General features: G+C 37.2%; 1 protein-coding gene across 1 annotated transcript in view; it reads right to left on the bottom strand.

The window, feature by feature from the left end:
• The window catches only part of MMS22L (MMS22 like, DNA repair protein), a 166,168-nt gene that overhangs the window by 24,789 nt on the left and 115,887 nt on the right, over nt 1-25,492 (bottom strand). The window contains exons 15-20 of the mRNA XM_036767929.1: nt 23,918-24,111; nt 20,624-20,774; nt 16,878-17,029; nt 15,954-16,096; nt 14,040-14,199; nt 3,377-3,546 (exon numbers count right to left, since the gene is read on the bottom strand). Of these exons, the coding sequence (XP_036623824.1) occupies nt 3,377-3,546; nt 14,040-14,199; nt 15,954-16,096; nt 16,878-17,029; nt 20,624-20,774; nt 23,918-24,111 (970 nt within the window). The remainder of the gene's footprint in view (nt 1-3,376; nt 3,547-14,039; nt 14,200-15,953; nt 16,097-16,877; nt 17,030-20,623; nt 20,775-23,917; nt 24,112-25,492) is intronic.

The following is a 25,492-nucleotide window of genomic DNA, read 5'->3' as shown; positions in this document are numbered from 1 at the left end:
CCTTGAGAGGGCTGTCTACAATAGGTACCTTCACTTTCTTTCCTCTCACTTTCTTCTTAATTCTCTACAATATGGCTTCTGATTTCATAATTCAACTGAAATTGTTCTCTCCGAGGTTACTAATTATATTTTAATTATCAAATCTAATGGTCTTTTTCTCAAACTTGACTCTTCTGAAGTTTCTGAATCTGTCAACTGCCCTCTTCTTCACTGTGATACTATCTTCTTTCTAGGTTGTTTTTTTTTTTTTTTGACACTGCTCTCTTCTGATTCTCTTCCTACTTGTCTGACCACTCCTCTGTCTCCTCTGATGGATCTTCATCCACATCACTCCCACTAAGAACTGGGATTCCCCACAACTCTGTCCTAGGCCTTCTTCTCCTCTCCCCCTATACTATTTCACGTGGCAATCTCAGCTCCCTTGGATTTAATTATTATCTCTTTTGCAGATGAGTTTCAGATCTACCTGTCCAGCAATAACCTCTCTCCCCAACCACCAACTTCATACCTCCAACTGCCTTTTTTATTCATACTGGATGTCTTGGACACATCTTAAATTCAACTTGTATAAAAGTGAACTCATTATTTCTCCCCCCAAAACCTCCCCTTTTCCTAACCTCCTTGTTAGGGCTGAGGAGGACCACCATCCTTCCAGTCACTCAGGCTCACAAGCGAGGTCTCATACTCTACTCCTCACTCTCTCTCACCCAGCATATATCCAATCAGTGGTCAAATCCTATTGCTTCCACTTTCATAATGTTTCTCACATACACCCCATTCTCTCCTCTGACACTGCCACCACCCCGGTGTAGACTCTCATCACCTCACGCCTGGACAACTGCAATAGCCTTCTGGTTGGTCTCCTTGCCATAAGTCTCTCTCCACTTCCAATTCATTCTCCATTTGGCTGTCGAACTGAACTTCCTAAATGCAGGTCAGACCATAACATGTTGGAAGGCCATCCCCTCCAATTCAAAAACTCCAGTGGTCCTCTCTCACCTCCAGGATTAAATAAAAGATGTTCTATTTAGCATTCAAAGTCTTTAATAATGAGGCTCCTTATTTCACTCCCTGTACTCCATGAACCAAGGACACTGTCTTTATTGTTGTTATTCACACAAGACATTCCATCTCCTGACTCTGACAGTTGCAATGCCTGTTCCCTGTGCTTGAAATGCTCTCTCTCTCCTAGCTTTCATGTTTTCCTTCAAGTCTCAGCTGCAATCCCACTTTCTGTAAGAAGCCATCCCCAATCCTCCTTCACTTTTGTGCCTTCCCTCTGAAATTACTCCCAATTTATCCTGCATATATCTTACTTATAACATAGCTGTTTGCAGGTTCTCTCTCCCATGAGTTATCTTGAGGACAGGGGCTAGGTTCTTTTTGTTTGTTTTTTTTTTTTTTTTTTTTTTTTTTTGCTTTTCTCTGTATCTACAATTCTTAACATAGTGCTTGGCATGGCATGGCATGGCATGGCATGGCATGGGAACTTAATAAATGCTTAAGACTCAGCTTAAACCCCACCTTCTACGAAACATTTTTCCCAGTGCCTCCAGCTGCTGGTGTTCCCTCCTCTATGCTATTAAGTATCTACTTCCTCTATATCTTGCATATACCTATTTATGTGCATTTTGTCTCCCTCATTTAAATATAAGTTCCTTGAAGCCACAGATGGCTTTCACTTTTTCCAGTATCCCTAGCACTTATAGCAATGCCTGGCACAAAGCAAGTCCTTAATGAAAGATTGCTTATTGATTGATCCACTCTATTAACTCCAGTGGCTCCCTATTACCTCTACGATCAATATAAACATCTGTGTCATTTAGATCTACTCACAATCTGGCCCCTTCTTACATTTTCAGTCTTCTTACCTATTACTCCCCTCCACGTAATCTGCAATGACCTACACACAAACCCCATCTCCAGTCTCTGTGACTCTGCACTGGTTGCCCCCCAGACTTAGAATGCATTCCTTTCTCATTTTCACCTCTTGAAACCTCCAGTTTCCTTCAAGACTCAGCTTAAGCATCACCTCCTACATGAAACTTTTCTTGACTTTCTCCTCCCAGATGTACTCCTTTGCCAAACCAGCTGGTATTCATTCATTCATTTTGTATATATTATGCATATCTTTATGGATGTACATCTCCTCTCTCTGGCTTGAATACAGGCTCCTGCAGGGCAGGGGCTGTGTCACTTTTGTCTCTGTAGCCTAGTGTCTAACACATAGGAAGCACTTAATAAAACGGAAAATAATGTTATTAAAATAAAGTATAGGAACTGGACCTGTGACTTCACTGGCATAATGAACTGTCAATGAAGGAACTTCTTCAACCAATGAAGATCAGCACCTTCTCTGAAAATTAGAGTCTTAGTCTACCTAGGGGCACTGCGGGGTTAATTTCCTTGCTCAGTTACTCAGCCCCAAAGTGGAAGAGGTGTCCTTAAACCCAGGACATCCTGGACCTGAGGTCAGCTCTCTATCCACTTTACCACACTGCCTCGCATTCTGAAAACACTACTGATTTTTTTTAATTACCAATTTTGTTTCCTAGATCTTGTTTTGGAATCACTGATTGCTAGTGATGCATGATTCTTCTCAAATGGACAAACCAAATTCTGTTGTCCAAAATGAAAGCAATAAAAGCACTTACTTTTTAATTGCGTTTTTAAAGACATTAAAATAGGTGATCCAAAATCTTATTTTAATAATTAATAACACTAATATAAATGCTAACATTTATATAAAGCGCACTATGTTTCAGACATTGTACTAAGTAGGCACTTTACAATTGTTACCTCATTTGATCCTAACAACAACCCTGGGAGACAGGTGCTATTCTGTTCCCCATTTTACAGATGTGGAAACTGAGGCAATTCATGGTTAAGTGACTTGCCTAGGGGTTACTCAGCTATGAATTATCTTAGGCCAAATTGGAACTCAGGTCTTACTGACTTCACGTTCTTCTTTTCATCCACTGCCACCACCAAGATACCTCATTTTGATCCCTCTGGCAAATTTCAAGATTAAAAAAAAAATACAAAATCTCAACTTCCTCTTCTTTCTTTGGTAGCGATTCTACAGGAGGAGGTGGTATCAATCATGTTGCAACCCTGTGTAGCAAATTCTCCTGTAACCTTAATTTTTAATTAAGCCATTCAAGGTTCTTTTGAGATTTTGAAATTATACCTCCAAAAGAACTGCAATTTTTGTGGTCAGTAAAAGAACAACAACAAAAAAAATGACCTTCCCTCAAAATGAATGTACGTAAGATTTTTAAATAAGGTTTTATCATCTTTGTTTAATGGAAAATGTTCCAGAATGAAATGCAAAGTTTATTTACTTATGGGCAGCTTAAGTGTAAATGCAGCTTACCTGAAGATAGAGAGGAAGACTCTTTCGAAGAGCAGTCAGCATAGCTGTAGGAAGGTCTTTCTCTTGTTGTAGCACGGCATGTGGAAGAAGCAAGCAGTCTATGATACGGAACAGGAGTTTCTGTGCTTTAGAAGTGGCAAGAATCAGCGCCCATGACTTTACCAGGACCCCTACAGAAGAAGCATTGGGAAAAAAAAATAGAAAAGGAAATTAGGAAATGTGAATGATGTTCTAAACAGCATCTAATTAAGTTGCGTAAGGTCTAATTCCAACATGTGTGGAAAAAAAAAAAAGCAATGGACAATGAGTTAAGCCTAATTCTAGGCTCAGTTGTATAACTTCCTAGCTGTATATCCTTGGAGATGTTATAGGAACTCTATGTATTTTAAGGGTTCTCACCTTGAAAATAAGGGTTTCATTTCAGCAGAGGGACAGGAATCTACTAGGACAAAATAGTGCATCATGCACTGTAAGACGAAGTGATGTTTCAACTACTTTTGTTTGTTGTAAGAGAGGATTCAGTTTCATGGAGGAAGACGGAGGGAAAGGGGGACATTTCTGTATTTACAGATGTATAATAAAATCAAGAAGCATCAATAAGTCTTATTTGATGATAATAATAAAAGCAACTCTATAAAATCAATGAATAAATAAAATGTGGAAAATCAGCCTAAATGACCCCAGAATTCTTTTTTTTTCAGCTCTAAAATTTTGATTCTATCTAATTTTCACATTTACCAGTTATACATAAAATCATCAGTGGAAAGAGCATTAGGTTTGCAATCAGAGAATCTGGGTTGTAATCCTGCCTTTGTCTGTACTAGCTATGTGACCCCTGGGCACATCACTTAAACTCTCAAAATCTCTCAGTTTCTTCATCTGTAAAAATGAGGGTGTTGGGACTGGCTGGATGATAAGTTCTCTTCCAGACCTTAATCAGAGATCCCAATGAAACATGTCGCGGATCTGTCCTTGGTTTTATGCTGTGATCCCACCTTGAATACCTTTGCAAGTATATTACAGTTTCAATTGTGCTAAGAAATTCTGCATTTGTAATCTCTGTATGTGAAAGGGCAATTAATTTAAATTCACGTGCTTCAACGAAAATAGCACCAAACCAGTTTTTTAAAAAGTCAATGTGTTTTTTAACAGAAAATTCAGAAATTTCTTTAGAAAACTAATTATCAAGAGTCCAAGCCTTTAAGATGGTTCATAACAGGGGGCATATTTCCCAGTAAATTGTACTAAGAAGGGTGAGTTACAAATTCCTTGAAAAAGTCTCATCTCATAACAAACTGTAACAAGGACTGGATCAGATAGTATAGGTGATAACCTACTGCACGGCTAATCATTTACTCATCTTAGAAAATAAAAAAGGAAAAAGAAAAGGCTACGTCCAAAACAGAGGGAAAGATGCAGATACCTTACTCTGTATGTTTGCATGCTTGTTTATATGTATATACACATATAATAAATACATACATACTTATGTTCTGAAACTGAAAAAAAAAGGCAACAAAACAGGCCTGCAGAAGAAGTTATTTATGTGAAAGAGTCAACCCATAATCACCCTTATGAACAACAAACAACATTAATCTTCTGGTGTAAAAGAAAATACAATGATCAATCATAAAGAAACTCAATGTTCACTTAGCAATATTTTAAATAATGCTGCCTCACTCCCCATTTTTTCTACCTATTGGAAAAATGCATTTATAAGACCTCATATTAATATACTCTTAAAAGGGTATTGCCATTATTCCTGACATTCACAATGACTCATTCTACTCTCATTTGTCACACCTAGATCATTTGGGACGGATAGGTACCTACTAACATGCATACATATTTCGTCCACACTGGAAATTTCATCAGCTGTAAGGTTAAAGTACTTTATTGGAAACCATCTGTTTTACAGGTTCATAGGACACAAAAAAGATACATCAATTTTACTGCCACACTTTTTAACGTTTCACTGAAAGGCAAACATTTCTTTGAAATAGTAGAGAAGTAAAATTTCCAGGAATTCTGAAGTCATTGGAGATTTTTTTTTAAAAATGGAAATCAGAGAAGAGGGTCGTTGCAAACGTAAACACACGCAATTGCTTTTCTTGTCTTTTAAGCACTTAATAGATATGAGTTAATTTAGTTAATTTAGGAGCATAAACATACATTGTCTTTAACTTGTTTACTTATACAATCATGATGCTGGGCATATTTAACATTTGTTCATGTATTAAGTCTGCAATATGTATAAGGCACTTAGAAAATAAAGACAAAAACACAATCCTTGTCTTCAAAGGTCTTAAATCCTATTAGGGGTTATTAAACCAGATTAGGCAACATAAGATAATGTAAAGAAATAGAAGATATAACTGAGAAGATAAGGAAGGGTTTCATGGAGGACGTAGCCCCTGAACTGAAAGAAAGCTAAAGATTCCAAAAAGTGAAACTCAGAAAGACTTTGCTTCCAGACATGTGGGACTCGTCTGTGTCAATGCGTGGAAACAGGAGACAGAACTGTAAATCCAATAGCCGGCAGTCCAGTTTTAGACTCCAAACAACTCTAGTTATGAAACTGGAGTTTAACAATTTGGTTGTGTGAAGGATAGTTAAAAAAAAAGTATGAAGAGTTAGCAAAGAGCCAGATTGTTGAGGGCTTTAAAATTCTAGGCTGAGGAGCTTGTACTTTGAAAACAAAGTATAATTTAATTAAAAAGATCAGATGGTATCATATGGTACATGCTGGTAAATCTTTAACAACTGGCTCTCCAGAAAAAAAATAGTACAAAAAGCACTTTTAAGTTTAATCTGTATTATTAACCAGTTCTCCATCACTTTCTTAAGACTAGACCCTAAACGAAACAAGTCAAACCTGATTTGTAGAGGTTGAAGTCACAAGTTATGAATTACACCACTGAAGGGAGTAGCCACCTATATGAGATTACAAATCCACTGGGAAACTGGATGCAGATAAATAATAATAAAACAACTGCAATGAACAAGGGTTTTTCTTCTAGATCTGTTGTAGATCTTCAGATATTACTAGGCTAGGAGAAATTACTTTCAGCTTCAAAACCTTTAAACTTGTCTTTATGCCTCTATAGCCTGGACCTTTTCAGTGAGTAGGGGTAATAAACTTGTTTTCTAACTTTTTAATGTAATAAATATGGATGGGATTGCTGGACTAGTGTCCACCACTGCCAGGTCTTTGAGAACTAGTCAGATTAGAACACTGGCCAATGTACTGATCCTGACTTCAAAGGAAAATAGGTGAACATACCTTCTTTGCAACATAAGAAGTAGTAGTGATACTCATGATAATAGCTAGGACTTATATAGTGCCCATTGTGAGCAGCCAGATGGCTCAGTGGATAGAGCACTGGGTGTGGAGTCTGGAAAACCTAAGTTCAAATCTGGTGTCAAACATCCACTTAGCTGTGTGACCCTGGGCAGGTTGCTTAACCTCTACTTCTCTTAATCCACTAAAGAAGGAAATGGCAAACCATTCTAGTATCATTTGGGGTCACAAAGACTCGAGACTGAACAACAACAACTATTGTGTGCCAGGTAAGGGGCTAAGCATTTTACAAATATTTGATCCTTACAACAACCCTGGTAGGTAGGTACTATTACTATCCCCATTTCACAGATGAGAAGCTGAAGCAGGCAAAGGTTAAGTGACTTGCCCAAGGTCACACAGCCAGTAAGAATCTGAGACTAGATCTGAATTCCGGTCTTCCTGACTCCGGGCCTGCATCACCTAGCTGCCACAAGAGGTGGACTATAGGCGTGGAACGAGGTATTTGCTGCCTGATGTGAGCAACGGGTTGTCTTGTTTTGCCTAACTTTGTTAAAACAGAAGGTTCTGTGGGCATCAGGGAGTCATTGGGAAGTGATGGTGCTGGCGAGAGAAAATTACAAAACATCAAGAAGAAATAAAGCATAAAAAGTCACTACGAAGCAAATAAGGCTTTTCCTTTTCTTATGAAAATGACAATGCCCCCTGAAGGCGGAAATGCATCTTGCAGCTTCCTCACTGGATGATCTCAGACTACAGACTTTCATTGAAATCTTCCTATTGAAAAGTTTTTAGAAACCATCTTTGGGAAGCAAAAAGCCAGGCAGCAAGGTATGAGAATCTTATCTCAAAGATTTTACTCATCATATTGCTAAAATTAATCATAAGCCAAAAACTTTTCAATTTCTTGGAACAAGAAGTCTTAAGAGAAAAAAAAGTTCCTCTCAAAAATGTCTAGGTCTTCATATCTCTAGTGAATATTTATTTTACAGTTCCTGATGATACCACTGTATATTTTGTAAGAACAAATGGCATATAAGAACACACACATGCACACCCTAGGATCACACATTCATTTATAACATAATCCAGTAACTAGAGAATAAGGGAGAAAAAAGAGAAAAAGGTTGAGAGTATGCTAATTTCTAATGTTAACTTTATAGAAGAGACAATCCAACAGAAACATCTTCTAGTCCCCAATAATTACCCAAATATGCACATAATATTTCCTAAAACATCAGTCTTTCTCTCAAAATTAAAAATACTTGAGTTGCCACCACTTTCTCTGCACCATCTTGTTGATACACATGTGTGCAAATGTAGGCATTCACATTTCTCTTTATCTCTTAATAAGAAAGATTAAATTTCCAGACACACAAATAAGGTTTATTCATTTTTACATCGCAACCAGCACTGCTAAGCACTAGGAAGACAATATAAAGAATCAAAGAATGCTAAATATATATATGTAGATATACAGAACTAAAGAACTGATAATGTAAAAAACTTGAAAATGCTGTCTCATGACATGATCCCTCTCAATTTCAATATCCAGCCTGTTTCTGGTCAAGTAACATGGCTTTAGTGAACAAAAATACTCAATTCATTCACTTTCTTTCTAAAGATGGCTGGAATAATAATACTGATAAACATGATTTATTTTTTAAAGAAAAAAATATAGAATTGTAGATGACAAAATCTGGTATATAAGTATTCCCAATGTTCTAGTAAATTCACTCTCATCCCCTTCATAAGGAACATGGAAAGAAAAGTAATTTCAATTTGAAAGAGCCCTTTCCTCATCAATCCTTTAAAGATGGCCTGAGGTGAGGGTGGGATGGGATGTGGAGATGATTTGCTCAAATAAACACAAGTAGTTAAGTGCCAAAAGTGGATGTGAACCTAGGTACTCTGGCTCCAAATCCAGCATTTTTTGTTCTACTGTAAGAAGTTACCTACCTCTCATCACACTGTGTTTTTTGACATTTGTGTTTTAAAACAAATTTATATTAAAAAACAATCAATCAAGAATATATTAAAACTTTCTGTCTGGATATGGGCTACATATGTATTTAGAAAATTATCTGTAATGGAGTTTAAATATTAAATAAACAGATCAGGATGGAGATAGCCTAGGTTGCTGTTCTCAAAGCCCCCTTCCCTCCCTCACCACCAAGTCCTTTTGCCCATCAATTAGGGAATAGCTAAACATATTATGGTATAGGAATGTACTGGAATACTACTGTACTCTATGAATGATGAAAAGGACATTTTGAGAGATATCTGGGAAAACTTGTATGAACTGATACAGAGGAACAATTTATATAGTAACACCATTATTGTAAGGATAAAAACTACAAAACATTTAAGAACTCTGATTAATGCAAAGTCTAACCACAATTCCAAAGGACCAGTGATTAAGCATGTGACCTGCCTCCTGACATAGAAGTAAAAAAACTCAGGGTGCAGAATGAGATCTTTTTTTTTTTTTTGGACATGGCCAATGAGGGAATTTGTTTTGCTTGACTGTATATTTGTTACAAGAAACTTGTTCTGTTTTGTTTGTTTCGCGGTGTGTAAGAGGATGATGGGGGTTAGAGAAAATAGTTTTGTTCATTAAAAAAAATTTAAAAAGAAAAGTGTCCCCAAGTCCAACAGATTTGCTTCCAGCCTGCGTTCCCCTCAGCCATCACCAAGGAGAGACATAGTAGAGCAGGACCCACCTTTCTTGCTACCAGCAAATGTAGTTGCTAAACAACTGCCACCAGCATTCAGGTAAGTCCAAGAGCTCTGGGAGTGGCAGGATGCCGTGGACCACCAATCCTGCTTCTAACAAAGCCCTCATAGCCATCATCCCAGAAGTAACCCTTATAGAGGTGCAACCTGGAGTGCTTGTGCCATGGCCACAGCCTCTGCTACTAAAAATCCAGAACATTCTGGCCCCCAAAGTCCCTGGCATTGTCAAATGAAATGCTTCAGCATCAGAAATAGATGTAATTTTTCTTTTCCAGTGGAAATGACATTAAAAATAGTTCATTACTATCTGTTTTGCCACTGTACCCTAAGGACCACAGGATTTTTCCATCTGACCTGCAGCTGAAACTTTTTAAACTTCCTGACTCCTTCATTAGAAAGGTTGTGCTCGGGGTGGAGCCAAGATGGCAGCTGGTAAGCAGGTACTAGAGTGAGCTCAGTACCCGAGTCCCTCCAAAAACCTATAAAAAATGGTTCTGAACCAATTCTAGAACGGCAGAACCCACAGAACAGCAGAGGGAAGCAGGGCTCCAGCCCAGGACAGCCCGGAAGGTCTCTGGGTGAGCTCTATTCCACACGGAGCTGGGAACGGAGTGGCGCAGAGCCCAGCCTGAGCGGCGTGGACCATCCAGACCAGAAGCCGGGCGGAGGGGGCCCTAGTGCCCTGAATATGTGAGCTGTGGCAGTTACCAGACCCCTCGACCCACAAACACCAAAGACTGCGGAGAAGGTTAGTGGGAAAAGCTGCGGGAGTGGAAGGAGTTCGCGGTTGGGCTTCCAGCCCCGGGGGCAGCGGAGGTGGGGCAGCTACAGTTGCTGCTGCTTCTGGCCCCAGGCTCACCTGGTGGGAGGAATTAAGTGGCGGATCAGAGCAGGGGTGCACAGCCTGCCGAAGATCTAAGCCCAGTCTGGACTGGTGGTTCTTGGGGAAGGAGGAGTGCGGCTCTGACAGAGCTGGCACCTCCCCCCCAAACGTAGAACATAGAACTTGTTAGTCTACAAGCAGTCATACCCCACTGAAAAACTCAAGGGTCAAGTTAGTGGGTTGGGAATATGGCCAGGCAGCAAAAACGCACCAAGATTCAGTCTCAGACTTTGGATTCTTTCTTTGGTGACAAAGAAGACCAAAACATACAGCCTAAAGAAGACAACAAAGTCATAGAGCCTACAACAAAAGCCTCCAAGAAAAACATGAACTGGCCCCAGGCCATAGAAGAACTCAAAAAGGATTTGGAAAAGCAAGTTAGAGAAGTTGAGGAAAAATTGGGAAGAGAAATGAGAAGGATGCGAGAAAACCATGAAAAACAAGTCAATGACTTGCTAAAGGAGACCCAAAAAAATACTGAAAAATACACTGAAGAAAACAACACCTTAAAAAACAGACTAACTCAAATGGCAAAAGAGCTCCAAAAAGCCAATGAGGAGAAGAATGCCTTGAAAGACAGAATTAGCCAAATGGAAAAGGAGGTCCAAAAGACCACTGAAGAAAATACTACTTTAAAAATTAGATTGGAGCAAGTGGAAGCTAGTGACTTTATGAGAAATCAGGATATTATAAAACAGAACCAAAGGAATGAAAAAATGGAAGACAATGTGAAATATCTCCTTGGAAAAACCACTGACCTGGAAAAGAGATCCAGGAGAGATAATTTAAAAATTATTGGACTACCTGAAAGCCATGATCAAAAAAAGAGCCTAGATATCATATTTCAAGAAATTATCAAGGAGAACTGCCCTGATATTCTAGAGCCACAGGGCAAAATAGAAATTGAAAGAATCCATCGATCGCCTCCTCAAATAGATCCCAAAAAGAAATCTCCTAGGAATATTGTTGCCAAATTCCAGAGCTCCCAGATCAAGGAGAAAATACTGCAAGCAGCCAGAAAGAAACAATTTGAGTATTGTGGAAACACAATCAGAATAACCCAAGATCTGGCAGCTTCTACATTAAGAGATCGAAGGGCTTGGAATGTGATATTCTGGAGGTCAATGGAGCTAGGATTAAAACCTAGAATCACCTACCCAGAAAAACTGAGTATCATGTTCCAAGGCAAAATATGGATTTTCAATAAAACAGAGGACTTTCAAGCTTTCTCAGTGAAAAGACCAGAACTGAATAGAAAATTTGAGTTTCAAACACAAGAATCAAGAGAAGCATGAAAAGGTAATCAACAAACGGAAATTGCAAGGGACTTACTAAAGTTGAACTGTTTTGTTTACATTCCTACATGGAAAGACGATGTGTATGATTCATGAGACCTCAGTATTAGGGTAGTTGAAGGGAATATGCATATGTATATATATATATATATATATATATATATATATATATATATATATATACACACACATAGATAGATAGATATAGATATATATAGATATGTTTATGTATATATATAGGTGAATGTGTATGTATGTATATATCTATGTGTGTATGTATGTATGTGTATATATGTGTGTGTGTTTTTATATATGTATATATGTATGTGTATATGCATATATATATATATATACACATATATATATATATGTAAAAGAGAGAGAGCAGACACAGGGTGAGTTGAAGATGAAGGGAAGATAGCTAAAAGAAATAAAATGAAATTAAGGGATGAAAGAGCAACATACTGAGAGAGGGAGATAGGGAGAGATAGAATGGGGTGGATTATCTAGCATAAAGGTGGCAAGAGGAAGCAGTTCTGTGGGAGGAGGGGAGAGGGCAGGTGAGGGGGGAATGAGTGAATCTTGCTCCCATCAGATTTGGCCTGAGGGGGAATACCATACATACTCAGCTGGGTATCTTACCCCACAGGAAAGAAGGAGGAAGATAAAAAAAAAATAAAAGGGGGGGGATGATGGAGGGGAGGGCAGATAGGGGTGGAGGTAATCAAAACAAACACTTTGGAAAGGGGACAGGGTCAAGGGAGAAAATTCAATAAAGCGGGATGGGTTGGGAAGGAGCAAAATGTAGTTAGCCTTTCACAACATGAGTATTGTGGAAGGGTTATACAAAATGATACATGTGTGGCCTAGGTTGAATTGCTCAACTTCTTAGGGAGGGTGAGTGGGAAGGGAAGAGGGGAGACAATTTGGAACTCAAAGTTTTAAAATCAGATGTTCAAAAACAAAAAGTTTTTGCACGCAACTAAAAAATAAGATACACAGGCAATGGGGTGTAGAAATTTATCTTGCCCTACAAGAAAGGAAGGGAAAAGGGGATGAGAGGGGAGGGCTGACTGGGGAACAGGGCAACCAGAATATAAGCCATCTTGGAGTGGGGGGGAGGGTAGAAATGGGGAGAAAATTTGTAATTCAAACTGTTGTGAAAATCAATGCTGAAAACCAAATATGTTAAATAAATAAATTTAAATTAAAACAAAAAAAAATAAAAAATAAAAAAAAAGAAAAGAAAAGGAAAAAAAAAAAGATAGGTTGTGCTCCCTGAGAGGAGGCACTGTGTGTTACTTTTCTATTTATATGCTAGCACTTAGGCAATGCTTTGCACACAATAAGCACTTAATAAATGCTTTCCCTCTCTCTCTCTATTTCCTATATACGACTTGGATACAGTTTGCTCTGTATATGTTTGTTTGCATATTGTCTCTCCCATTAGATTTAAGCTCCTTGAGGGCACAGGCTGTCTTTTGCCTCCTTTGGCTTCCTTAGAGCTTGATGGTGTCTGGGCACATAAAAGGTACTTAATAAATGTTTAGTGATTGATTGATTTCTTTTTTTCTCTTCCTTTACCTCCTTCCTTTCTATATTAGCCTAAGTAAAATACAATAAGAGGCAATAAGCTTTTATAGAGCACCTACTATGTGCCAGGCACTGTGCTAAACACTTAAATATTTCATCAGATCCTCACAATGGCCCTGCAAGGTAGGTACTGGTATAATCCCCATTTTACAACTGAAAAAACTGAGGCAAACAGCATGTAACTTGTCGGGAGTCACACGACTCTAAGTGCATGAGGCTGTTTAAACTCAGATCTTCTTGACTCCAGACCCAATGCCCTGTCCACTGCATCACTGAGGTGAGCCCTAAATTAACTTAAAAAAAAAGCATTCCAAACCTAACAAACAACTTTTTGTCAATTCAATTTACGAATCTGATTTCTTCACTAGTACCCATATAATGTCAAACTACGAAGTCCTCCAGGGCACTTGCTAGAATCTTTATCAATTAACTCACAAGCATTCGTTAAGCATCTTCTTTGTAACAGGCATAAGAGATACAAAGATAAAAATCAAACAGTCTTGGCCTTCAAGGGACTTATCAGTGCAAAACATGTATATAAATAAGTATACGCAAAACAAATACAAAGTCATTTCTCTTTTTGAGAGGACAGCATTAGCAGGTATGGGAAGACATGGACAGGGGTTACACGGGACATGGTTATGACTAGAAGGGGTACCCATCATGATAAGTTCACAGACCACCTGAAGTATCACTGTTTAGTAATTACTTTTTCCTACTGCTCTAATGTTAGCATAGATAATTGGGAGCTGCCCAGCAGATTTATTCTTTCGTTTCTATTAAGGGGCCATCCTACAGAATCAAAACTTTGAGTTACCAACAAGAGAATGTTAAGAATCCTAGGTCAATACATACCCATTACTTTGTAAGTCAGCTGTAGACCTGCATTGGAACTTTTTTTCCCCAAATAAGGTTTAACATATTTCAATACCTCACCAAGGTATTCTAATGCTTTTGTGACCATGGCAGACTTCTCAGGAAGTGTTTGTAAGCTACTATATGTTATACCAACAGCCTGAAAAATAAAGGAGAAACAAGCATGGTTGATTCTTCTAAAGTTTAGCCAACATGCTTAAAAAGTAGTGAACTCCACCTTCATTTACTTAGTCCTGTAGCTCTTTCCATTAAAAACTCAGTGCAATTTAAATACAGATCAAAAGGAGGATCGAAAACTTTCAATTCTTATAATCAAAATGATGTTTAAACAAAAGGTGAAAAATCATTTCCTCAATAAATAATTGCTACGAGAGACTAAGGAATACGGGGCAATGGCAGGGTCTGTGATATGTGCATCTAAAAAGTCTGTGAGCCAGTTAGCGAGATAACAAAGAAGCCCCACAATACAGTTACCTATAGTTTGTACTTCTATAATACAAGTATCAATTACCTTTTTCTTAGAGACCTTTCATCAATAGGACCTCCCTACCTCATCCATCGCAACTTATTTCACTTTTGGATAGCTCTGATAATTAGGAAATATTTCCTTATCTTAAGCCATAATCTGCCTCTCTAAAATTTTTAAACCTTATTCCAATTCTGTCCTCTAAGACTAGAATAAACAAGTTAATCCTTCTTCCAAATGACAATTCTTCAAATACCTGAAGACAGCTAAGATAGGTATCTTATTCCACTTCTCCAAGGTAATCATCCCTTGCTCTAAAAGTAATCTTCAGATAGCAAGATCTCAAGTCTTCATCATCCTGGTCGCTCCACTCTGGTTGGCTTGCCATTGTCCTTGCTAAAATGCAGGACGCCAAACAAACTAGGCACCAGTACTATTAATACTTAATCCTGTATTCTGTTTATATTTTAATGAAACTTAGTTAGCCTTTTTTGTGCCCATGTCACTGTTGCCTTATCTTAAGGCTGCAGTCCATTAAAACTCTGAAGTCTCTTTCAGACCAATAACTATCTAACCATATCCCTTCCACCTTGAACTTGACATTATTTTTTAATTTAAAATTTTTTTAAACTTATACTCAGTGCAACAATCTATCCCATTGAGAACTGTTTTGCATCTTGCCTGTGTTATGTCAATTATACCTCCTAGCTTGATGCTAGCTGTAAATCCACTAGATGTGCCACCTACAAATGACCACATATAGGCTCAAGAAGGTTACATTGCATGAAAAGCTGTTAAGCATGCACACAGCACCTTAGTAGGGAATTAACGGTTTAAAACATGAGGTTTTGAAAGGAAATGTTTGTCTTGGAAAAGAGATAAAGCCATAGACTAAATTCTAAAGGCTAGACATAGCTCCTTTTCCAAAGCAAATTAATTTCTGGCACAATATGCTGTATTGCAGCAGTATTCGTACTTTGAGGTTAACTTTAAGTATCTTAAAACCTCATAATTAACATATTGTATCAACTTATAAAATGGCATTGCCTTAGGTCTTATGCAAATGAATTTTGTCACTAGCATGCCAAAAAGTCTTATTTTAAGGCAAGTTTAATCTATAAGACAGTCCCACCACATGGATTCTGAGGTTAAACTAAGGAGCAGAGTTATTACTTCAGTGCTTTACTATTTTCCATTTAATGTTATTTTTAAAAGTTTACTGCCTTCTTGCATGGAATTATTTTATGTCTTTAGTCCAAATTTTTTCCACTGGGAGCTTATCTTCAATATTACAATAGAAACCAATGCAAAACACATGACAAGATTTACAGAAATTCACATCACACGCAACTTTTCAAGAATACGTCATGTTTTCTTGCACATCACTTTAACTGAGATATATAATTATGCTGATAAATGCACAGTACCTCAAGGAATAGGACAAGTGCTTTTGGAGGGTCTTGTGTGATGGCTAAATGTTCAACTTGAGCCTTTGAGAGAATATTCTTTACTTCTGGAAGCTGAAATAGCAACCTTGTCAGTTCAGCCAACTGTTCCATGTACTCTTTTTCTGTTTAAAAAGACAATATAGCAGGAAATGTACTATACTTCATTCATGAAGCTGTCTTTCTTTTTAAATTCAAATTTCCACAAAATTCAAAGACTTTGAATTAAGTTTCTTTCACTAAGCAAAGGCTTTATTCAAAGAAGTCATGTACTTGTGAAACATTCTAGCACAAAAATTTATTCATGTAAAGCCAACTAGTGTAATAAGTTATCAAAGTAAATTTGGAGAATTTTTTCAGTCTGGCCTTCCTGCAATTTACAAAATGGGCATAAACAATAGCTTCAGGAGAAGATATGTCCTATAGACAACTAGACTGTATGTAAGAGATAAAAAAACAGTACAAGTATCACTCAGTGAATAATGGAGAAGTAGAAGAAAGGCAAAATATCTAATATAAAATGGGAAAGAATTATTCATAATTGGGTATTTTTCTTTTTAGGGAGTTCACAGTGTGATGTCTAGTTATTTACTTCAGATTTTCACTTTTTTTCTGATCAGTTTCTTCAGGGAGAAAAAAAAAAGCTTGTCTCCTCAGGAGCAAGTTTTTGTTCTTTGCTTCCAAGGAAACAAGCTCTTTTATCTTTGTATGAGAGAAATTTGTCATGTATGGTGCAGGCAAAACATCAAGAAAGAGAACAGGCAGCAGAGGGGAATATAATTCTGTTTATATTCATACCTAATTACAAATCAATCTCTATATCTTTTATATTAGTTGATGCAATTAGCTGAGAATTTTAAACACACCCAACAATACAGAATCAAAAGTGTCCCCCAGAATACTTACCAACAGTTTGTTCAGCATCTATACCAACCAAAATGCCATTGGGCTCAGAGAGGTCTTTCATGTGCATTTGCAAAACACAGCGGATCCATGATCGTATAGTGAAGGCTTGAAACGATGTGCAGCCTGAATGGGAAAGTGTCTCAGATAGAGTCCTGATGAAAAAGGTTAAAATTTACAAAAATATACACACACAAACAGCAAAATAACAACAAAGAAAACACACTTATTAAACACATGTATTAATAAAGCAAAAGATTTTTTTTGTGTTTATACTCCTATTCAATAAGCTCTTATTGAGCACCTACCATGTGCAGGGCACATTAACAAAGACATCACAAAACAGCATTTAGAGAATGAGCATTTATAGACATCTATAAAATGACATTTTACCAAAATATAAAAACTCTCCTATTGCATAAAATGCCATGCAATTTTTGAAAGGTCTTTCTCTCTCTCAATCCATGTTTGTAGAGAGTTTATACTTATGGAAAGGTGAGGGGGAAATGGAATTACAAATGAAGAGAAGGGTTTATAAAACTGAATGCACTGTAATAAGAAAACTATGAGGAGGAAAGATCTATAAGACTACAGTCAGAGCATGTGAGAGTTAGAACAGGTCTTACAGGAAATCTATGATCTAACCTGACCTCTTCCTTTAACAAATGAGGAAAATGAGAGTAAGAGATGAATTTGCCCAAAGATGTGCATATGCACAATATAGCTTTGTAGTAACAGGCACAGTGAAACTTGAACATAGGGCTTCTGATTCCCAATCCAGAGTTCACTCTACTACACCATTAAAGAAGGGAACAGAGGCTCTTAATATAAGTGAGTAGAAAGGGAGTAGAGAAGAGTAAGAAAGAGACACATTAAAGTAAAAAGTCAGCATCATTTAACACTTATAAAATTCCCTTTTTTCAGTACCATTTATTCTGATAAAAATAAGTCACAAAGAATAGCAAATTAGTCCAGAGCTCAAATGCACAGTAAGCTAGTCTGTACTGCATGGGTGGATGATGAGATGGGCAGCCATATTAGTGGGAGATGAACAATAAATTGTTATGCCTAGGGCATCCATCCATTTTTGGCAAATAATGATCTGCTTGACCTGTTTTTGGAGAAAGTCCAACCCTGTTTGTAAATCATTACGATATTAGACTTTCTAAGAATAGATTGTTTTACTGAAATTTTTCTTGGGGTGACTGAGTTCTTTGGAGTTGGATCTGAGTCTGGGTCACCATGGCATTTTATTTCACTGAGGTACGTGATATTACCTGATATTTACCTGATATTGCAGAAGTATATTCTTTGTCCTTCCTCTTACTTATTAAAAAGCACACTCATGTTTCACTTTCACAATAATTAAAAAAAAATACCCTCAAAGCACCAGGCAGTGCCACTTAGTGCAGGTATCAATGGGCAACCATGAAGGGGGCAGGGATGAGGGAGTCTTGGGTTGTTTAGTTCTTCAGTTCTAGTCTGGGCCTCACTCCCTGAACTCAAAAGAGGGGAAGCAAAGAGAAAAGGGAATTAGATGGAAGAGCGCAAGGTCATGAGTTGCTGGCCTCTAGACAGGTAAATAAGGTTAAAATATCAAATGCTACAAATATATTAGACAGAGAAAGTAAGCTATCTTCACCCACCTATCACGGTACATTTGGTACAAAACTCCTAAACAAAGTATAACACTGCGCTAGGTGTTAGGGGAGACATAAAGTTTAGCTAAGACAAAGTACATGCCTTCATGGTTTTTATAGTCTCAAAGGAAGCTAAAACACAAAGATAATTAAAATACATTACATCACATGATCAATGCATTAGAAAACTGCAAAGCAAAGTGCTAACTCCTTTCATGGTATATAAGACTGAATTATAATCATTAGTTTCCTTTATACAGATCCACAGAGTTCTAGATATGATTCTCTAAGTTGACTTTTAAGATGCTTAAAATTATAAACAAGAATTTTACGCACACAAATCAGTTTTTTTCAGAGTTGTGATTCTTCTAATAATTTTGGTAAAAAAGCCTTATTTCATACTTTTATGGAAAGGGAGAATAATACTCTTTCTGAATAATAATAAAAAACCAAACATTTCTATAAATTAGAGTTAACATGTAGATGAGGCAGAGATATCTGAACTGGAGCAACCTCAGAGTCAGAAGTCCGGAATTCCAGTCCTACCTCTAACTCATACTGACTGTGTGATTCTGGACTATTGACTTATAAATGCTCACTGATTGACTTAACCTCTCAATGCTCAAGGCAATTCTCTAAGACTGTAGAACAGTAGCTGATTTGCATTGGGGGAGTTTTCTTTCTTAATCAGAACTCCCTAGGTAAATGAAACAACAGATCTGGAGAACCTGCTCATCTCCTGCATTCCAGAGAGCCTAGATATCAGGCAAAATGACAAAATTTTAGAGCAGAATGGACCTTAGAGGATACATAAAACAACTTCCTCATTGCAGCTAGAACAAACTAGGCTCAAAACAGAGATGTCACACAGTAAAGGAGTATGAGATTATATACAGCCCTTAAATTGAAAACACAAACCCAGTATTAAGCTTCTTTGGGTTTAATTTTCTTATGAAAATCAGCTATGTGATATGTGAAATATGTGCAATAACTCAATGTGGAAGAGTCCAATTTTTTTTTTCTATGGGTAGCAAACCCACTCTGCTGGATCTGAGCTAAGAACAAGGCAGTCCCAAGAAAATTTTAGAATTTTTAGAAGCTTCATGCTATAAGATATATTTCTGTCTATCCTCCAGGTATTAATATTACATGGTTCATGAAGAAACAAACTAATTTTTAAATCAGAGGTTCTGGGTTCAAATCCTAGCTCTGCCACTTAATATCTGTGTGACCATCTAGCAGATTACTTCACCTCTCTGACTTCAGCTTCCTCATCTGAAAAACTGGGAAGCTGAACTACATGTCTTCTAAGGTCCTTTTCAACTTTAGATATATGAGAATTAGATGATAACAGGAATGAAAGATATTCTTTTTTAATTCACATTTTATGGTAGTGGAGCTACAAATTGATACAACCATTCTGGGAAACAGTTTGGAATTATGCTAAGAAAATGATTCAAATGTCCACATCCTTTGAGCCACCTGGCTAGGAATATAACCCAAGAAGGATAGAGACAGAAAGAAAGCCTCAAGATAAATACAAATATTGACTTTTTTTTTTGTAATAGCAAAGACCCGAGGGGTGGAGAGAGAAGTAGATACTCACTGACTCACTGACATAATGGATTAATACTGCACTATGAGAAATCATGAACATGAAGAACACAGAGAAACTGAAGGAGATTTACATGAATTGAGACAAAGTGAATTCTGTACAACCATCAAGGGACCACACATAAGGACTACAACAATTTAGCAATGTAGATAGAAAGAACCACCAAAAAAAATGCTGTATATTCAGGAGCAAGTCTGGGCCAAAAGAAGATTTAACAAAATATATTTCCTTCCCTTCTTTGCAGAGGTGAGGGACTACGGATGTATAAATTTACAGCCAGACTTGGATAGTTTTACTGAACCAGTTTTACTTGATTACCCTTCCTTTTTCATTGCTATATGAGATATCTCTTTGGACAGGGAGGCGTGAGGGATATATATAAATGAAGATGATGTAAAAACAAAAGATATCAATAATTTTTTTCCTATCCCAATTAATCTACCATGGGATTCAATTGTAGTATATGATTGGAATAGGAAGTGAAAAGTACTTACTTGTTTGATATAAGATGACTTAAATATCGAGATACAAGCTGTGGCCAAATCATATCATCCCACCCAAATAAATGCATCATTGATATCACTGGCTGAGGCTGAAGGTCTGAGGGAGCTGTTCTGGACATGTCCAAAGCCAAACAAGTAAAACCTAGATTTAAAATAAAGAGAAATTCTTGGTGCTATTAAAAAAAAGTTTTGATGATCACTTCCTTTCTTCTTAAAAGTTACCATTGATGGTGATAAGTAAATACAATTTTAATAGTTTTTTTTTTTTACATGCAGCATAATGGAAGAAAACATTATTATCCTCCAGTGGCTCTAATCCAATAGCTGACTGTCTTATTGTCTGATTTCTGCAGTGTCATTTACATCTTTTCCATTATGTCTAGAAAATAAACCATTCAAAGATTGTGTTTATCAGGTTCCCTCAAATCTGAATTACTGAGACAAGCCTTTCACAATGGGCCTTCCTCTTTCACAAACGTCATTTATCTCTACTCACAACACAGGCTCCCCTAAAACTGTTTGGGATACTTTGTATTATACTGTCTTAAAAAAAACCCAAAATGCCAACCTCAAATTCATTTCCTTCAGGAATTACTATTCTGTAACTGGCCCTATCCAACTCAACACCCCTTTGCCCTTTTGCCCGGCTTACACTATATTAATTTGTGTCTAACGGCATATTCTTTTTAAATGCCTTTAAGTATTCTTTCTCTTCAACTCTCCATTAAGTCTTCTATTTACATCCTCATTACTCTGGATGGTACCTAGAACATAGCAGGGATATAATAAATACTTATTGACTGATGGATTGATCAGTATCCCAATCCACTAGAACCTAGGCTGTATTATTGCATAGACTAGTATAATGCAAAAATTGATGAAGGTATGTAAAGTACGTGGAACAGTAAGGAATGAGGACATAGGTCTTCAACTAAGGAGAAAAGACTCGAAGAGCCTGGTAATGGCTGATTTGTAAATAGTTCTATTGGACTAAGTGTGATATTTATTTTTATAAGTGCCTCCATAGCATGATACCATTACCTTATTAAAATCTATTCTAAAATACAATTAGGAAAATGACACAAGAGCTCAGGAACTCTCAGATTTTTTATTCTTCAATTGAAGGAGCTTGTAATTCATCTTTGTTTATTTATATCGGGGTAAAAAACAAATTCTAGCTACTGTTTTCTAAAATGTGTTTCATTTCAAAAATATTTAAGCTTCTGGCAAACCAAAAAGAAACTGAAACCCGCAACTAATATGTTTAAATGAAAATAAAAATAAATCAAATCAAAAATAAAAGAATAATTTTTAAAATGTTATGGATGGCTTTAGAAGTAGGAACAAAATAAACAATTAAGTTTTTAAAATTTATATCTTTATCATTGTTCTAGTTAAAATGTAAGCAGCTCAAGTTTTTATGCTTTATTTGAGAATATACTCCAGTTTATTTAATTTTATTTGTGTGCTTACAATTTTAAAAACCAAAATTTTATGTGATAAAATCTAATAAATATAATATGGGATTATCATGCCAACATTTTTATTCATCACTTTGTTCTTCTACTACCACTACTACTTCTTGTTGCTTGTCCTTCCTTCTCAAAGAGGACCATGACATCAGGAAGGCAATGCCATGACTTGTAAGTGAATTGAATTTAAGTAAGGGAGGGCTGTGCAAAGTCACCAGCCTCACTTTCTCCTTGGCAGCCATTTCAGTCCAGTGGCAGAATACAGATTAGGGTGACTGAAGATGGCCCTGGATGCAATGGGAGACCTTGGCCTTTTTAAGTAAAGGTCTTCCCAGGTCTCAGTCTGAGGGAGGCAACAGCCACTCAGTCATTAAGGCTACCAGAAATTAAGCAAAGAATGGCCTGTTTTACCTAGTTTAAAAAAAAAATCAATCTGGGACAGAAAGACCCTCAGGGTTTCTGGCCAAAATGGAAACAATCAGGAGTTACATTCACTCTGAGTGTAAATACATCAGTGTAAATTACATCAGCTCCAAACAATGACCAAGTGAGACTTGGACTAGGACCCATTATTGGCCAGTGAGAGCCAGAGTGATTTGGGTTTAAGGCATGGTCCTTAAGAAAGAAATCTAGCTCTTAACCCCCAAGATAGCTGTCCAGGTTTCAGTAATCAAAATTTACTTTCCTTTGGGTAGAGCACTGGCAGGTAAGCGTATGATACTCATTGTGGACAGAGGGAGAGGAGGAAGGGAGGGAGGGAGGGAGAGGGAGAGAAGTGAGGGGAAGGAAGAAAGGAAGGAAGGAAGGAGGGAAGGAAGGAAAAAGAATGGAGGAAGAGCTGTGTTGCCCAACTGGAATTGGCCAGTTGGGTCCCCAATGGGACAACTCCTACTACACACAAGTTGTTGTTTTCCTTGTTGTTAAAGAGGACCATAACATCAGGAAGGTGATGCTATGACTTGCCAAGTGAATTGGATTTAGGTGTGGGAGGGTTGTACAATGTCACTACTAGTATTACTACCACCACCACCACCACCACCACTACTACTACTGCTACTGCTACTACCACCTTACCACCTTCTTAAAGTTTGATTGGTATTCTTGTTAATTATTTCAGGTGCTACATGAATATAGGATCATGAATTTAGAGCAGAAAGTAACTTCAGGATCATCTAGTCCAACCTCCTCTTTTTACAAATGAGGAAACTGAGGCCCATGGAGTGACTTGCCCAAGATCACATAAGTTGTCAAACTGAGATTCTCAGTTTGACTAAGAACAAATGTTATTTCTACTCCTCTACGTTCCATGCAGAACAGCTTTTCATGCAAAATAACCTGCTTAAGCCTGGGTACAGACTTATGCAATTCAACTGTAAAAATCATTTGCTTTCACAGCAATGATACTTTCTGAAAACAACATGAGATACCTATCAAACTGTTCTTTTAAATATAAAAATCTTCAGATGAAGAAGAGCAGCTTTGGGATGTTGTGAGAAAGGTGTTTTTATAAACCTTTAAAACCCTACATAAATGTGAATTGTTGCTATCAGTAGTAGTTTTACCAATACTACTAATAATACCTCTTTCATTTCAGGCAAAAACAAGCCTTGTCTCTAATAAATCATAGCTGGATAAAAATAAAAGGATCCTATTAAAATAGGCAGCTCCGTTTTTGTGGTTGTCAAAATGTTTTAACATTCAAATGGCTACAGCAGTAAGAAACTTAGTGGAGACAAGAATACACTGACAAAACAACAGCAGCCTGCAAGGAGGAAAGTAAATAGTCAACAGTAAATAAAGGATGAATGCTGACCTGCAGCTGTATCTGCAAGCTGAGGGACAGGCACCGTCTGTGACATTCTCTGGCTCTTGAGGAAAGGAAAGAAATTTCTCCAGAGTGCACGGGCAATTGCAGCCAGGTGGTGCTCTTTAGCCACCGATGAGGCTGGCACACTCAGGCCTGCATTCTCCCCTGGAAGTTCCCTGCATGACTGCTGGTACACACTCCTAAGGAGAAATAAAAATAAGCACTCATTCTCAACAAATGCTTATAGAAATCTTTTTTCCTTTTTTTTTTTTGTTAATACATTTTGGGCTTCTTTCAAATATTCCATATGAAAACTGAAGGACCGTTTCATATAATTAAAACCTTTATGCCAAGACATTAATGCACCTCGGTTATTTGATGGATGAATGATGGCATATTAAGCACCATAAAGTTAATGTTAATTACTAATGTCAACCATTAATTATATGCTTTTTAATATGTCAGAACCAAATGAGAAATAGGCAGTTACAGAATGAAGGTTTGCATTTTGCAACTGCTAGCTGGCATGACAAGTGATTTTACTTCCAATCGAGGCATGAACTTAAAAAAAAAAACCCACCAAAAACAGTTTTCTTTTGTGGGCTTAAGCATACAAGTGTATCAAAAAATGAATGTACATTTGATTCATTGATGGTGTTTCACACGTATGTTTCTTTTTCCAAAAAGGCACATGCCAGAAATTAAATGCAAAAGTGTGCTTTTGTCGTGTCAGAGGTCTTGCCTCTTGCTCATTACCTTGTAAACAGCAAGCCAAAAAGTTCCATTCTGAAATAATGCAATGTGAATTCGATAATGCCTTCACCTTTCTTACGTCCTTCATAGTCATATTTCTCTACTTAGCCTAAAACAGAAGTTAAAATTTTCTAGAAGTTTAATACAGAGAGATCTTCAGGGAACCAATACTCCCAGAGTAAAAGCTTGAGAAAGCATTAGCCAATTTGTCTTGGAGAGTGGGATAGAAGGCATCATTGCAGGAAGCTGATCAACTAAATAACATGCTTATTAAAAAGAATATGTAGGAACAAGTTATCGTTTCTGTTTCTATTTATCTTGTGGTCAACTCAATTGAGATTGTGCATTAAAACACAGGCAGCATTATTACATTTGCCTTATTAAATTCTATAAACAGCATTGTAAAGTCAGAGCCGAGATATTTATAAGATAATGGCATAGAGCTGAGAAGAGAGACTTGCCATAGTACTAATATGTATAGACTATAACATTAAGAAAAACTATTGGTAGTCATAACAGAAAGTGTTTTACTATAGTCATTCTACCATTCTTTTGGGTTTTTTTTTTAATTGTTTCCCTGGGGGAAGTGGGCATTCTAAAAGAAATGAACATCTCATGAGACTCATTAGGACAAGCGCACTGGTAATAAAGTAATTTTACATAAAGAGAAGACTGGATGCAAGGCCAAGTCTTACTACACTTTATATAACTGCATTAAGCAAAAAGTTAAGTAGATTATATACTGATATGTAAAACTTAAGCCAGCCCCAGCTAGTAGCTGGAGCACTGGCCTTGAAGCCACTAAAACCCAGGTTTAAGTTCCACCTT

The sequence above is a fragment of the Trichosurus vulpecula genome, chromosome 7 (genome assembly GCF_011100635.1).
Source record: "Trichosurus vulpecula isolate mTriVul1 chromosome 7, mTriVul1.pri, whole genome shotgun sequence".
Lineage (NCBI taxonomy): Eukaryota > Metazoa > Chordata > Mammalia > Diprotodontia > Phalangeridae > Trichosurus > Trichosurus vulpecula.
This window is presented reverse-complemented; position numbering and strand designations above follow the sequence as displayed.